General features: G+C 45.4%; 1 protein-coding gene across 11 annotated transcripts in view; it reads left to right on the forward strand.

The window, feature by feature from the left end:
• MICAL2 (microtubule associated monooxygenase, calponin and LIM domain containing 2) overlaps positions 1–16,868 on the forward strand; it is a 244,200-nt gene that overhangs the window by 47,934 nt on the left and 179,398 nt on the right. For all 11 annotated transcript variants that reach the window (XM_070383932.1, XM_070383933.1, XM_070383935.1 and 8 more), the window contains exon 3: positions 4,677–5,017. In XM_070383932.1, the coding sequence (XP_070240033.1) occupies positions 4,754–5,017 (264 nt within the window). In that variant the 5' untranslated portion in view covers positions 4,677–4,753. The remainder of the gene's footprint in view (positions 1–4,676; positions 5,018–16,868) is intronic.

A 16,868-nucleotide genomic window follows, 5' to 3' on the forward strand; every position in this document is an offset into this window, starting at 1 on the left:
GCCATGTCTTAGTTACACCATGAGGGTTCTTTAGTTGTGACATGTGAACTCTTAGTTACAGCATGTGGAATCGAGTTCCCTGACCAGGGATCGAACTTGCGCGCCTGTATTGGAAACGTGGAGTCTTAGCCACTGGACCACCAGTGAGGTCCCATCTTTTATACACTGCCTGGTCACACTCTTTGATGCCATTTCGCAGGTGATGAGACCAAGGAACAACAGAGGTGTGGGAGTCCCACACGTGAGTATACTGGTAACTCTTGGGCCAGGAGCTCATCTCTTATTTTGAGGACTACTCAGGGCCTCTACATAAACCTTGAACTGGTCTCCCAGATGTTATGGGCCCAAGAGCCCATTACCAGTGCTGGCAGTCTGAGACTCTGAGCTGTAATTTGTAACAGCCAGAGGCAGGGAGAGGGAATTGCTTTGTGACTCATGAAGTCACATAGGCAGAACCACAAATAAGGGACTCGTTGGCAAAGACCAAATTGCTTCAAGGCTATTCTTAGAAACTAAAGCATCATGTCTTGTTTCTTCCCAGAAAATGCAGAAACCTTTCATATTTCTGAGTAGTTCATTTATTTATATTTCATACCAAACTCCCAAAAGGCAACAACTGGGTAGTGATTGACAAGGAAGGCTAACAAGGGCTATTACCCAGGATCCTCTGGCTTAACTAATCCTGACTTTCTTCTCTGGTGGAAAGAGAAGGGTATCCAGCAAAATACTACACTCCAGTTTCTGGAAACTCAGACTCAAACTTATGGGAGTCCTTCTAAATCAGCCTTTCTAGTTCATTCACAAAACTACTTTGTACCATTGATGTTTTCAGCTCATCATCCAAACTTCTTCATGTGAGGTTCCCCACATTTCATATGGGAACTTAAAACTCAGAAGTGGAGTTAGTTGTCCAAGGCTACACAGCTAGGAAGTGGATTTGAAACCAGATCTTCTGTATTGAAAGCCCATGGCCTCTAATTGTAAAGTGTATATAATTGTTTGACTTGGGATGCTAGTGCTGCTGCTGCTGCTGCTGCTAAGTCGCTTCAGTAGTGTCCGACTCTGTGCGACCCCATAGATGGCAGCCCACCAGGCTCCCCCTTCCCTGGGATTCTCCAGGCAAAAACACTGGAGTGGGTTGCTATTTCCTTCTCCAATGCATGAAAGTGAAAAGCGAAAGTGAAGTCGCTCAGTTGTGTCCGACTCTTCGAGACCCCGTGGACTGCAGCCTACCAGGCTCCTCCGTCCATGGGATTTTCCAGGCAAGAGTACTGGAGTGGGGTGCCACTGCCCTCTCCGAAGCTAGTACTAGTGGTCCTCAATTATATTCTCTTCAGTTTGGTCTGATGGTGTTTGAGCCATTTGATGAATAGTAGTGAGTGGTGGTTGTCAGGGAGTCACAGGTGCTAAATATACCACACGATTGAGTTTATTCCTTACCACCCTATGACTCGAGTATCAGTGTCCCCATTGAGCAGATGAGAAAGCAGGCTGAGAGGCTAGATAACCTTCCAAGGATCCCGTGGCTAGTGAGCGCCTGAGACCAGACCCACAACCGGGTTTGCCAGACTCCATAGATCCAGATGGTCTTCTGTGAGGAGACTTACTCCTAGGGGCTGTCAGTCATTCCTAAGGTCTCTGACTTAAACTAGAAAATGATTTTAAAGGCTGAGACCAGACTCTTTAGATGCAGGGCGGCAGGGCTGAGGCTGGCACGGGCTGCGGGGGCACAGCCCCAGGCAGGGCTTATCTCCTCCTGTCCAGTCATCTCCCTCCACCTCCTCGTATCTCCCTCCAGATAGGAGCTAGTTCCTACAGCTCTCACGCCCACCCACAGCCCTCAACACCACTCTCGCTCTTTCCCTTGGAGCTGTAAAATTAAGTTGTTCATTTTTCTTTCGGGGGAGGAGAGGAGGCAGCTGGATTGGGCGGAGGCAGTTTCTTCCAGTTTATAAATTATTCTCTGGGAGTTGGGTCTAGCTTGATAACTCAAAACAGTTCACCATTTTAGACAGGGAGGAGCTGGTGACTTGGAGAACTGATTTTCAAAGCTTTTTTTTCAAACTGGGGCATTCCGCAGATTCAGATCAGCCACAGGCGATGGCTTCAGCATACATCTTCACGTCTACCCAGTGCCTCCTTGGGCCAGGCTCTGCCATCACTCCTGTATCTCCCCCTCCACAGCAGCTCTGCAGGCTCTCATACAAAAGAAACAGCAGGGGCTCAGAGTTTATGTGGCTTGTGTGAGGCCAGGTGGGCAGCGAGGGGCCAAGCTGAGCTTTGGACATGGCTTTAAGAGCCCCAAAGCCTGTGGTTTCCTCTGCGCCACCTGCCCACCCCATACTACAGGATTCTGGTGGAATTCAAGTAGCTTTGCAGCTGTCAATTAGCTACTCCTGCCCTTCTTCAATCCCTGGCATGGAAGCAATTCCAAAGATAAAGACTGAGGATGTTAATATGCTCTGCAAAGCAGATAAGTCTTGTTCTCTGTTTATGCTCTCTGGGTGGTGAGTCCTGCACAGGGGAAAGGTTGGAACACAGGAGGAGGCAAAGTTTATGTGAGTGATACCAGTGTGAGCACTGCAGACACTAAAGGCTCTGACTGATCCATGTGGGAGGGAATCCATGTCTTCTCAGTCCCGGGTAGAGCACAAAGCCAGCTTTCGAAGTTGGTTGAATTTGTTGAGTTGAGGGAACCAGAGGACAGAGGCCTGGCTGCAGAGTAGAGTTTGGCTGGGTCTGAAGCAGGGAATGTACTATTCTCCCTTCTGCTGAGTCTGGCGCCGGGCCTGTTGGAAGCTCTTGGAGAAAAAGGGACGGGAGGGAGGTGTCCTATGCTGTAGCCCGAGCCACTTCACCCATCAGATCTGGGTGTCTGGAGAGCTTGTCTGCCCCCAGCGAGCGGCCCCTCACAGGTGGCACGCAGCCAGGCTGTGCATAACATACGTGTGTGTGCGTTCCTTCCCCTGCTCTGCCAGTTTCTTCCCTCATTGTGCCTGGGCAGTGCTCACCTGCCTCCTTCTCCAGTCCACCCCTGACATCTCATTTTACCAACGACTCATCTCACCCCGCTGCTCTGTCTCCTATACCCACTGGAGAAGCCAGGTCCCCTCTACAGTCTGCCCCAGACACCTTGTCATGAGTCCTGAATTCCCAATGCCTTGAACTTGCTGTCATTCTGCAGCCATGCTGGCTCTTTCCAGATCCGTGCCTTTGTATGGTCCATTCCCAAGTTGTCTAGCAAAATCCACCTCATTCCTGAAATCACAGCATTTAGGCATTTTCCTGCTGTGGCTCCTCTGGGCTTCTCCAGGCTCTGTTGAACATCTCCTTCTCTGGGCTTCCATGTGCTGTGTTCAGTTTTATGAGCACTGGCCTGTTGTCTTATAATCAACTATGTACGGGGCTGCCTTCCTCGCTAGGCCCTGTCTCTGTACCCTCCTCTAGCATCTAGGGTGATGTGTGGCCCTTGCTAAGGCACCAGTAGTTATTGCTTAATGAATGAGTAAAGGATTAAGGAAGAAGATAAACACCATCCTCTGCTTTTAGTTTTATAAGGCCAGCCCGCAGGCCACGCACACCCACAATGGCGTTTCCGTCTGGAGAGTAGGAAGCTACCCAGCCCGAGGGCTTTGTCTCTGTTTGCTGACCTCCTCCTGCCAGGCTTCTGTCTGGGGGAGCTTGGTATGCTCTGTCCTCTGTTTACAGACTCCCTCAAGCCCTCCTGACACCGGGGCCAGTCCCAGCTCCTCCATGCTTGTTTTCTTGCACCGGCTTCGGATTCTGGAAAAATAGCTAGTGCTTTGGAAAATCAGTCTAATTTATTTTTGTTCCTTTGAAACTTAAATGACTTTCCTAAGAAAATGCTTGAGGTTAGAGTGGTGCAGAGAAGAAAGGATGATGGCCAAAACCCCGGCAAGCTATTTTTGTGATGTGAATGAGCCTCCATCACATTTTTCTTTCCTTTAGCACTTGTTCCAAATAGTTCCCAGCTTGGGCTTACAAAGCACAGGCTTGTTTTGTGCATCAGGAGGAGACCCACATGTCTCTCTGTCTTTCTGTATGTCTCACTGAAGCAGATGCTGTCCTTCCAGCAGATTTGAGAAGTTGCCATTTGTTGTCTGTATAAAGAGAAGATCCGCCCTCTGATAACTAATGAAGGAAAATGTAAAAGAGTGATCTCTAAAGATAGGTGGGATGGTGGTCATGAAATCTAGAGAACTTTACTTTTGGGGAACTGTGCCTTCATGTCATGTGGTTAGGTTACATTAATATTAGTTAATCAGTTTATGGTACCAAGAATTATAGGTTTTCAGAAGTGTGAAATCTGGGTTTCTGGGTTTGTTTGTTTTCCTTTTGCTAGTTCCTACTTCCAGAACCATCTGGCTTATGGCAAGATTGCCCAGATAATATTGACATCAGCCAGGGTATGTCTTTGGCAATCTGTAGTTCTTTGCAGCCAGCCAGGGGAGTGGAGTGTTGGGGAGAGAGATTGCCAGCAAGGCAGCATTTCCAGGTTAGATGGTATGATTATACCTCTCCTGTAGAGTATGTATGGTTGGCATTATGTTTACTATGTTAGTATCTTAAAGGAATTGTATTTTTACCTCTCTGCACCCTCTCCCCAGCCTACCCTCGTCCACGGAGCTCACCTCTGCCTCCATCTACCTTTGCAGGTGTGACATTTCTCCAGGCACTTCATGGTGTTCTCCTCCATCCTCTCCACATCGCTGCTCTGGGTGGCTCCTGAAACATGGGGGAGAATGAGGATGAGAAGCAGACCCAGGCCGGGCAGTTATTCGAGAACTTTGTCCAAGCTTCCACATGCAAAGGTACCCTTCAGGCCTTCAACATCCTCACCCGACAACTGGACCTAGACCCTCTGGACCACAGAAACTTTTATTCCAAACTCAAGTCCAAAGTGACCACCTGGAAGGCCAAGGCCCTGTGGTACAAACTTGACAAGCGTGGGTCCCACAAAGAGTATAAGCGAGGAAGGTCTTGTATGAACACCAAGGTAAGGGAACCCCTGCAGAGATGCTTCTTAGCCTGTGGGGCATGTGGGCTGGATTGTTGGAAGGTTAGGGAGCTGTTGCCATTTTGGCATTGTAAGGTTCTTAGCGGGTGTGGTTGTGTTTTATTGTTTGACTCAGCTGAAGGTTGCCTTTGTCTGTATATGCACAGCGTATCTTGGTTGGGGGCTTCTATCCTATCGTAGTGGTCTCAGCAATTCTTCTTATGTGCTTTCCGAGGCACAGAAAATAAAGGTGTCAACTTGAAAAATATTCCTAACCTAAAGGCTGAGAGCTATGCTTTATTTGGTAGGGACTTTTAGGATTTTTCAGGAGACAGCATCTCAAGTAGGAGAGAATTGCTCCAACGAGGTGAGGAGAGGATCCAGGTTATATGGAAGTTTTGCAACAAAGAGCAGATAGTCTGAACATCAAGATTATTGATAAATAAATCCAGATACCCCAAGTTAAGGAAATCAGTGCTTCTCTCTGCATGGGAAGATGCAAGAGTCTGGGCTTACAGAAATCATTCCTTTCATAGGCACCTCAGCTCTCTGGGGCCAGTGTCCTGTTTTTATATCCTGAGTTCCTCAGGGCTCACTGTAGGGAGTGGCTGCAGTCCTGTAGCTGCTAGATGGCAGGTATTCTGCTCCTTTCTGAGTGCCCTTAAGGCTCACCAGCTGGCATTGGAGGGCTGCAGTTGAGGATGACTTGTCACATCCTTGTTTATTGATACGGCAGGAAATATTCCACTCAATCAAAGGCATGCTTGATGTTATCCTGTTTCTGCTATTACTACTACCACTACTTCTAGGAGCCATTATTTACCAAGTAGCTTCTCTGGGCCAGGCCCGTTCTGTATGAGGTCTCATTGAATAGTACGGTAGTCCTTCGGGTCACTTGAGAGATATGGAACCTGCAAAGTCAGTCTCACTTAAGGCCACACAACAAAAAGGCAACCTCAATCTCTCTGATTTTAGGGCTTATGCCCTGAAGTCCCTGCAGAGACATAATTAGAGTTGTGCTCCTCTGGGAATAAACATTTGAGAAAGATCCCCTGACTTTAATTGGCTAAGAAATAGGTCTTTGGTATTTATTACTGTTTCCTTCCTCTCTTTCTCTTCCTCTTCACATCTCTGCATTCTCCACCACCCTGTCCCCTTCCTCTGCTCAGGATCACATGTAGGTGACATTGCTCTGAAAGCTCTGCATCGCCCATCCCCAAATGGGCAGCCAGAAGTCAAGACTTCCCTGGGGGCAGTCAGCCCTGGGCACTGGTCCAGGCTGTATGTTTAGGTTAAAAGCAAGCGTGCTGTATTTAGACCTCACAGGAGGTAGCTCAGCCAGAGCCCTTGGAATTCTAGTTGGTGCCAATCCTAGACAAGAGGATTGAACTCTCCATAGAGATCAGAACTGTTGTGTTTTTGTTTTGGTGATGCGGAGCTGTTGAGTCCACCGTGGGATACAGCCACTTTCCTTTGCCCTGGGGAAGACAGCTGCCAAGCTCCTCTGAGCCTGGGACACACAGACTTTGCAGGGTATAGGAGAGCATTTTGTCAGGCGAAGCAGGAGTCATTTTGGCCCAGAGCATACTAGCCATCCAGGAAGGGCTTGACCATAACCTGCTAAGCTCCAGCCTGACCCAAGGAGAGGAAAGCTTTAAAGAAAGAAGAGGGGGGACCAGTATCCTAAGTGCTACCCCTGCCCAGCACCTCCTTTCTAGCTGTTGTAGCTTCATGGTTCATGGCTCACTGGGCAGCTCTTCAGAGTTCTAGGAGTGGGAAGCTTTTAACTTACAAAGCATCACCCTTTTCAGTAACCGTATATAGTGGTTTCCTTTTTCAAAGGTCCTATGGAAGTTAGGTGGCTAGAGTGCAATATGTTTTCTCAAGGAAGATTTTCAGAGCTCTTATTGTATCAGAAAATGCATCACCCCATACACCCAACAGTTCCTAGCTATTGGGGACTCTCTCGGGGATCTGAGGACAGATCTTCAGAGGGAGTCAGCCAGCAGAGGGATGGAATGAAGGGATGACCACCAGGAAGGTGTCCTTCCAAAAATCACTGGCTGGTTGCCTAGCTTGCCTGGCCAGCCCCTGTTTTACAAGCTTTGATGGCTTGAAGTGGAGGAGTCTATACATCTCGTGGTTGGCAGGTCATCAGTGATGTCTAAGATATTAAAACAAAGGGAAAGGACTCATGTCTTTCCTTAGTGATGCTGAGTAAGAGTGGTTCTTGTGCAGGAATTTTTACACCTTTCTCAGGAGGAGGAACAAAGACATCAAATGTGGTGGCCCATCTCATAAAAGCTACTTGTTTCCTGAATTGTAGAAGACCTATTGGAAAATGTACTCAGTGTACAGAAAAAAGAATTCAAACAAAATATTGCCATTCTTCAGTTTTGTTTGTGAAATTTGAAATTACTAAAATTTAAAATCAATTACTGGACTGTGGAAATAAAGAAAAATGGTTGTGACTATTAGGCGAATTTATTCGCACATTTCAGAAACTCAAACTAACCTGAACAAAACAGGGAGATGATTAACTCACATGAGCAGGAAGGTCCAGTCACTCAAAGTGTCTGGACACTTTCCTACCCTCTCTTCTTCCATCTAAATATCTCTTAGATATTTTGCTCTGTCTTGGCTCCATTCTTCCCTCCTGCAAACATGTTTTCTCCATGTTGCTAGCCTCTTATTCATATCTTTATAGCTCTGGGACTCAAAAGACCTTTGTCTTCCTGCTCAATATGGAAAATAAAATCTCAGGCAAGGATTTCAGTTAGCTCACTTTTGGGCCAGTTGTTGAGGCCAAAACCAAGGGAGCTGACCGCTGTCTTTGGCAGCTCTTTTAAGCATCACAGGATTCACATGAGGGGAGGAACAGGTCCTCAGGGATGGGGATGGGAGATAGACAAATACTAGGTGTCCCCTACATGACGAGCAACTGCTTGTTTGCATCCTAGGTATGGCCCAGGCCTCTTCATGTTGGATTCACGTGGGTAATGGCAATGATTGGTAATGTTCACTCGAAGAGCCTGGGTCTCCTGGTTGTGAGTCAAGCAGAACACAGAACATGGTCTTCCCTCTCTTCCAACATGAACAGACACTGTCTTGCTCACACATCTCACTTAGGTTTATCCCTTGGTATAGTAGCTGATGCTGAGCATTAACAAAACAACGAGTAATGGGCATTAGCATGCTTGTGGTCATCATTAATGCTAAGCCATGTATCACAGATGTGTCAGGTACCAGGCATATAGCCAAGCTCCTGCTTAGTCACAGGTAGAGTGGGAATGAATGAACTACAGCCAGAACTCCCACCTTTGCCCTGATGTGGATGTATCTCAGCACCATATGGGGTGGATCTAGGCCTCAGTGATTCACAAGCATTAATCAGCCCCTACCAGGTGCTGTAAGCTCTTCATGCCAGCAGGAGTTTGTGTGTGTGTGTGTGTGTGTTCGTGCACGTGTGTGTGTGCACATGCATGCACTAGTGGTGATGGCAGGGGAAGACTGGTGACCAGGGTCTGTTTGGAGAAGATGACCTCTGGTTCACATGCCGGGGATAGGGAAGAGGACCTGCAAGGTCCATAGAGCAGTAGTTTAGGTGCCAGTTGCATAATCTAACTTGGGGTTATTGTTCATTATTGATTATTACTTATGAGGGTTTAGCCAAGCACTTAATAATTCTTTCCCTGGGTGTGATCTGTTTGGATAAGAAATAAGCGAACCAAGGAGCAGGCCAAAGAAACTCTTTCAGGGCTGATTTTGGCTGTGAGTTAGGGTAGTACCCAGATCAAATGCCACATCTGATTGTGCTGTTCCTGGGGAAGACAGCCCCCAAGAAAGTAAAATACATAATTTGGCCTGGGAGTTACTATTGCCACAAAGTCATTGAGTCTGGTCATTTATTTTATATATACTTTTAATGCTAGAAGGAAGTTGAAAGAATGTTGTATACAATCTCTGCATTTGACAGATGACAAACCAGGAGGCCCAGGAAGCTGAAGCTGTCTGGTTGAAGCTAGTGGGTGGCATTGCCAGGGTTTGGATTCTATCTGTTGGATTGCTCGTATAGTGTTTTGTTTATTCATTCATTAGGTATTTCCTGTATCCTACACCTTAGTACGTGTTTGACAGAGGAGATTGTTTGAAACAGAAGTAAGAAATGGTTCTCACTTGAGCTTTCTATAGAGGGGATAGAAATGTCACCATTTCGGTATTTACTCACTTATTTAATCATTTTTGAGGTAAATGATTATTAAGCAGCTGCTATGTGCCAGGTACTTATCTAGGCACCAGTCAGTCACTTAAGAGCTCTTTGTCTTTGGGCAACTTACCTAATTCCTTATTCTCAGTAGCAGCCTTTGTAAGATGAGGACAATGATGCTTCTTCCTTCATGGAATTTTTGTGAATATTGAATAAAGTAATCTTTGAAAAGTGTTTAGAACTCTGCCTAGTACTTGGTAAATGATCAGCTAGTGTTTAGCCATTAATATTATTATTAATATCCTAAGTGATATGAGAGAGTTGTGTACACTGTACTGCAGGACTATAGAAGAGCAAGTGATTGGAGTAGTCTGGGAATGCTTCCTGGAAGAAGAGAAATGATTTGGGGTTTGACAGATGAGTAGGAGTTTGCCTGGCTTTATTGAAGGAAGAGCGCAAGGGAACATAAGGCAGAGAAACATATTCTGGGAAGAGTGGGTTGCTCATGTAATGGGAATGAAGATGTGCATGGGGAGAGGGAAGAGGAAGGGGAGAGCGTGAGAGCAGGATGGATGAATGGCAGGAGACCAGAAGGCCTCCTGGGGCCAGGCTCAGACAGAGGATTTGGAGGATCACTGAGGATGTGTCCCTGATCCCAATCCAGGGTTCCTGCTCCCACCTTCCAGGGGGTGGCTTGGTAATCACAGGTAACCAGTTCAGACCAGAAGGCATTTGTACATCACTGCCATAAAAACACGTTTGCAGGAAATGACTCACAGGCTCCTGTCACCAGCAGCCACAGGGCCAGCCTATATAATGAAAACTTGGATTATCCTGTGAGAAGGAAATGTCTGTATTTTGGGTCACACCATGCCTTCTGCTCTTGAACATGACCTTTGCCCGTCTTTGTGTCTGCACTGACTCCCCGGTAGTGGGTAACCCCTGCCTGAGTAATGCTTGCAGCCCAGCTCATTACAGCGTGGTTCCCTAGCTGCCTGAGCAGAGCACAGTAGGAGCAGGGAAGGGGGGAAGGAGAGGTGAAGCTCGGAGGGAAGGCTGCTATCTCGCAGCCTAGATAAGCCTATCTGACATTCCCCACTTCTGAAATCACCCACCAGGGCCCTCAAAGCCTGGCTCCGCTGCACCGCTCTGCCTAATACAGGCAGTTGCAGGCATAACCGACAGAGTAGAGGATGGCCCCTGCACTGTGACCTTCTGTGCTGTGTGTACAGTGCTTAGTCGCTCAGTCATGTCTGACTCTTTGCGACACCATGGATGGTAGCCTCCCAGGCTCCTCTGTCCATGGGATTCTCCAGGCAAGAATACTGGAGTGGGTTACCATGCCCTCTTCCAGGGGATCTTCCCAACCCAGGGATCGAACCCAGGTCTCCGGTATTGCAGGCGTATTCTTCACTGTCTGAGCCACCAGGAAAGTGCTAGTTGAACAGAAAGCTTCCATAAGCTCTGTATCTGTCCACTTACCTGCCAATGGACTATGGCACTGCCCAAGTAGGCACGTCCGCAAGCCTAGATTGCCAATCGAGTTCTGTGAATCACTACACTTGTCACCGTGAAGTGTGACACGCACAAAGTGCACCTCACGAAGTGTGTGGAGTTTGCCTGAGTGCGTGCATTGAACATGCTATGTGAGACTGAGGAAGTCAATTATCCCAACAATATTAAACTGAGATGAAAAAATTCTTTTTTGGCTGTCTTCATAGGAAGTGGTTAGTCTGGGTTCACTGTGGTTCATTTTACAAATACATTTATAATTAAAGAGTTCTTTGTCTATTTAAGAACCATCTAATTCGTTTTCTTTAACTAAAAAAGAAATGCAGGACTTCCCTGGTGGTCCAGTGGTTAAGAATCCTCCTGCCAGTGCAGGGGCCACAGGTTCGATCCTTGGTCCAGGAGGATGTCACAGAGCAACTAAGCGTGTGCACCTGAACTACCGAGCCCATGAGTATCTCGTCCTGTTGCATGCTCTGCAACAAGAGAAGCCATCGTGATAAGCCCAGGCGCCCCAACCAGAGAGTACCCCCCACTTGCTGCAACTAGAGAAAGCCTGCTTGCAGCAGCAAAGACTGAGTGCAGACAAAAGTTAATTACATTTAAAAAAAATACATGCTCATGAAAAAAAATTAAGCAGGACAAGACAAGAAAATATACCGGGAAAGGAAATGCCTTTGCCCAGGCCCCCAGGTCTTCTCCCTAGAGGCAACCAGTATGCCATTTTCCATGCGCCCTTCCTCAAAGTCTCCATCTGTGTGTGTTCTCGTGCATCGCCCTTCTTCTTATTTAATGGGAAGTTGTTTTTTTTTTAAACATATTTGTTGTGTACCTTTTTTTTCACTCAAAAAAAAAAAACATATCTTGGAGATTGTTTTACATCAGTACATGGGGACTCTAACCCTTTTATTACGTTCATGGCTTTTTATGGCTTCCCATTTTATGGCTCCATCACAGTTTACTTAACTGCTTAGGTTGTTTCCAGCCTATTGCCATCTTAAACAGTGCAGTACACTTCCTCATATGGACTTTGTATGCACATGAAAGTTTGTCTGTGGGATACACTGTGAGAATTTCAGAGTCCTAGGGTGTGTGCATTGCATTGACAATGTTATAGGCATTGTCAAGTTCTCGTCCATGGAGGTTCTTGCAGTAGACACTCCCAATAGCGCAGGAGAGTGATAAGAAGGGCCCTGATTGAAAAGGGAGCCACAGTGGGATGTTGCCTACTTGGATTTCTTTGGCTTGGTTGAGTGGGTGTTGTGATGGACACCCTCTGAATCCTGGAGTCTGGGCTGGGTGGTCTTGAATGGGACCACTGCCACCCCCGTAACAATCACAATGATTTCATTACTGCTACATCCAGCATTTGCATAGTGCTTCACAGTTTCATACACATGACTTCATTAAGAAATTCGCTTTGTAAAAGGTGACTGTTCTTTCAAAGAAGAATGAATACAAGAATACGCTTTCCTCTTCAGAATTTCATCAAATAGTGGGAGATTTTACAGCCTTGATCCGTGGAGGGTCTGTACTCTTTGTGCTGAGCAGCGGCACCCTCCTGGCCTAGCTAACTTGTTCTCTTTATGATTTAGTTTAAGCTAGTATCACCTCCAGGGAGCCTGCCCTGACCTCCTTTCTCCATTTCCTTTCTCTTATTTCATCCCCAATTGAGTTTGGTGCTTCCACAGGCTCCCAACTCTGGCCCTATCACTATCTTGCCGATCAGTGTCCCTCACTGACTGCTTTTTGGCTTCTCACCACTGTGGGCTCCCTGAGGACAGGAACCAAGACGGGCTCCTCTTTGGGTCTAAAGCACAGCATAGGGCTTGACACAGGGAGGGTGCTCAGGGACTAAATGAACGAACTGTGTAGCTCAAGAGGCTTCTTTCTGCAGTAGTACAAATAGCATACTGGGGGCTCCCCAATGACTCAGCAGGTAACGAATCCTCCTGCAATGCAGGAGACATGGGAGACTCAGGTTCGATCCCTGGGTTGGAAAGATCCCCTGGAGGAGGAAATGGCAACCCATTCCAGTATTCTTGCCTGAAAAGTCCCATGGACAGAGGAGCCTGGTGAGCTACAGTCCATGGAGTCTCAAAGAGTTGGACACGACTGAGCACTCATACACAAATAGCATGCTATTAACATACAGTTCTCTCTGTAGAGCTGTACTGGGTGAGTCCCAGTATATTTCCAAGCCCTGATTGTGGGTTTACAGAAGCCAGGACTGGCCAATCCCTTATTTTCTTATTCAAACATCTGTCCAGATTTGCATCTGAGCACACTCTCCCAGGGGTGTGTGATGAGGACCATAGCCTTGTCGGTACCTTGACTAGCATCTGGCTGTTCATGGAGCTTTCAAGGAGGATGGGGAAATTAGCCAGCAGGCTTGTTAGACTGAAGGGCTGGGTCTCTTTTTTTCTTGGCGAAAAAAGAAAAACCTCTCACAGTTCCTGGCCCACCCAGGGTTGCACAAGGCCTTAGGGAATCTCTGGCCAGGATTATCCAAATTAATGTGTACCACTGGGCAAGGTAAGAGGAAGCCATGAAGCAGTTTCATGCTCTGTTTCCCAGACTGGAAGGTGTCCCCTGGCTTCCCTCCTTCCTGCTCACTGGAGGCACTTGCTCAGCTTTGCTTTTCTTCATAATAAAAAATATCTTGCAGATAAATATATTCCATGGCAAGGGATTTGTCCACTTAAGTGTGAATATATCTGTCTAACTCTTATCAACTAGATGGGGTGCCAGGCTGAATTCAGCCTTCCTGCCTTAGGGCAGGTCCAGGGCAATTCATACTCCCTCTGAATCAGAAATGATTGCACTCAACTGCAAACTCAGCTGCAGTGACTTTAAATAAATAGGAGCTTATTTTTTAACCAGCTGTCAGGAGAAAGATAGTGACTGAAAATTCAATGGCTATATTCTCTGTGATTCTCTGAGCCAGTGCTGTCCAATAGAAATATAATGAGCTACATATGTGATTAAAAATGTTCTAGTACCCACATTTTAAAGAGTATGAAGAAATGGTGAAGTTTATTTTAATAATATATTTCACTTAATATATCACTATATTATTATTTCAGCATGTAGTCAATATAAAACTTTATTGCTGAGATATTTTTAAAATTCTTTTTTTGGTATTAAGTCTCTGAAATCCTGTGTGTTTTACAGCTCCGCTCAATTCAGACTAGCCACAGCTGAAATGCTCAATAGCCTATGTGACTAATGGCTGTTGAACTGGATGGTGCAGCTCTAGGCTTTTCCTCATACTTGTCACCTTGTAGTTGCAAGGTAGCTGCTGCTGTATATCCAGCCATCATGTCTGCTTTTGAGGCAGGAAGAAGGTAGAAGGGACTGCTATGGCTGCATACACTGCTTTATCACATAGACAAAAGTGTTTCCAGAAACCCTTCTATTAATAAAATGTAAGTTCCATGGGGGCAGGAGTTTTTGTCTGCATAGTTTCTGCTGATTTTCCAGCACCTAGAATAGTAAGTAATGAATAGTACATATTTGTCACAGACTGAGTTCTGCAAAAGCAGATGCTTAGAAGGTATTCGGAGTGCAAGACGTTCATTAGTAATCAATACCTGTGAAAGGAATGGGGGAGAGAAGCAGGATTGGGCAGAAGTCGAACTGTACAAGAGAACACATGCCTGCGGGTTCATGCAGCTGAATCTTTTCTTGCTTGGCCTTTCAGCCAGTGAGTTTTGCAGGAGACAGGATTGGGAGGCCACGAATATCAACTGATATAGGAGGTCAGCCATGAGCTACCAGCCCTCTCTATGACATGCTCAACACATACACCAATACGAATAGTGTGTTTTAGAACATGTGTAGTTATAGACTTGTATACTTAAGGGTTGGAAAGCAGAGACATTACTCTGCTGACAAAGGTCTGTATAGTCAAAGCTATGGTCTTCCCAGTGTTCACGTACGATTGTGAGAGCTGGACCATAAAGAAGGCAGAATGCCAAAGAACTGATGCCTCGAACTGTGGTGCTGGAGAGACTACTAAAAGTCCCTTGGACAGCAAGGAGATCAAACCAGTCAGTCTTAAGGGAGATCAACCCTGTATAATCCCTGGAAGGACTGATGCTGAAGCTAAAGCTCCAGTATTTTGGTCATCTGATGCTAACAGACAACTCATTGGAAAACTCCCTGGTGCTGGGAAAGATTGAGGGCAGAAGGAGAAGAGGGCGTCAGAGGATGCGATGGCTGTATAGCATCACCAATGCAATGAATATGAACTTGGGCAACTCCAGGAGATGTTGAGGGACAGGGAGGCCTGGCGCACTGCAGTCCATGAGGTCTCAAGAGTCGGACATGACTGGGTGACTGAACAACAACAATAATACTTAAGGGGAGTAAGTTATAAATTTAATAGTATATACATGAATAGCATATAGTATATACAGTACATACATATATAGTATATACATGAATATATTATATATTAAATTATATTACATAAAAAACTATTTACCTTAAACTTTTATGCAGTATCTTGGGAAGAAAACCCAACTGTGTTCTAACTACAGAGCCTTCAACAGTACAGAACATGTTTCACTGCCACCTGGCATACCCTGCACCCCCTCCTATGCATCACAGCCTTAAGAGATATAAATACAGGGTAGCAAACTTCACCAGCGGTTTGTCCATGGGGGTTCAGCAGTGGGAGGACTTTATTCTCAGACCTTTCTCCAGGGAGAACTGTCTAAATTTGAGGAACATACCTGGAAAAATTCTCTATGTCCAAATCTGTAGAAGTCCAGGAAAGTTTCTTCGCCCCTTCTAGTTAGCAAGCCAGTGGTTACCATATAGCTGTGCATTGTTCTCTCTGCCATAAAGCATTCTCTTCCGTTTCCTCCTTCTCTCTCATTCTCTGTTTCCATCTCTGTCTCTGTTTCTGTCTTTGATTCCTCATGTTTACCTTTTTGACTGTGGTAAAAGATGTACAACATAAAATTTGTCATTTTGATCATTTTAAATATGTGAATCTGTGGCATTATATTCTCAATGTTATACAACCATCGCCATTTTCTACTTCCAAAATTTTTCACTGCCCCAGATAGAATCTCTGAACTCTTCAGCAATAACTTTCTACTACCCGCTTCCCCTTAGCCCTTGGTAACCTCTAATCTACTTTCTGTCTCTATACATTTTCCTATTATTGGTATTTATGTAAGTAGAATCATGTAATATTTATCTTTTTGTATCTGGCTTATTTCACTTAGCATAATATTTTCAAGGTTCAGCCAAGTGGTACCAAGTATCAGAACTTTAATCCTTCTTTTTCCAACTTTAGTAATATCTTTTATTTAATCCAACTTATAAAAATATTCTAAAATGTCTCTATAAAAGTTATTAATAGGATATTTTAGATTTTTGTACTATGACCTTGAACTCTGGTGTATATTTACTTTACTAACATATCTCAGTTTGGATGCTAAATTTTAATCAGAAATACTTAATCCATATTTAGATTTCATAATATTTACAGTTAAAAAAGTAGATTTACGTGTCCGAGTTATTTCAATCGTACTTTGTTTTCCAGTAACTGAATTGAGTTTGGGTTTATTTTTTAACTGTGGTAAAATACATGACGTTAATTTTACTATTTTAATCATTTCTCAGTTTACAGCATTTACGTAGTCAAGCAGCCAGTACACCATTCATCTCTCAAATATTTTTCATCATCTCAGACTAAAACTCTACATATTAAATAATAATTTCCATCTCTCCTCTCTCCCCAACCCCTGGCACTTCCATTCTACTTTCTGTCTCCTCAATTTGGCTACTCTGGGTACCTTATATAAATGGAATCATACATATTTGTCCTTTTCTGACTGTCGGAGAAGGTGATGGCACCCCACTCCAGTACTCTTGCCTGGAAAATCCCATGGATGGAGGAGCCTGGTAGGCTGTAGTCCATGGGATCGCTGAGAGTCGGACATGATTGAGAGACTGCACTTTCACTTTTCACTTTCATGCCTTGGAGAAGGAAATGGCAACCCACTCCAGTGTTCTTGCCTGGAGAATCCCAGGGATGAGGGAGCCTGGTGGCTGCCATCTATGGGGTCGCACAGAGTTGGAATGACTGAAGTGGCTTAGCAGCAGCAGTATTTTACT

Source organism: Bos mutus, chromosome 15 (genome assembly GCF_027580195.1).
Source record: "Bos mutus isolate GX-2022 chromosome 15, NWIPB_WYAK_1.1, whole genome shotgun sequence".
In the NCBI taxonomy this organism is placed as follows: domain Eukaryota; kingdom Metazoa; phylum Chordata; class Mammalia; order Artiodactyla; family Bovidae; genus Bos; species Bos mutus.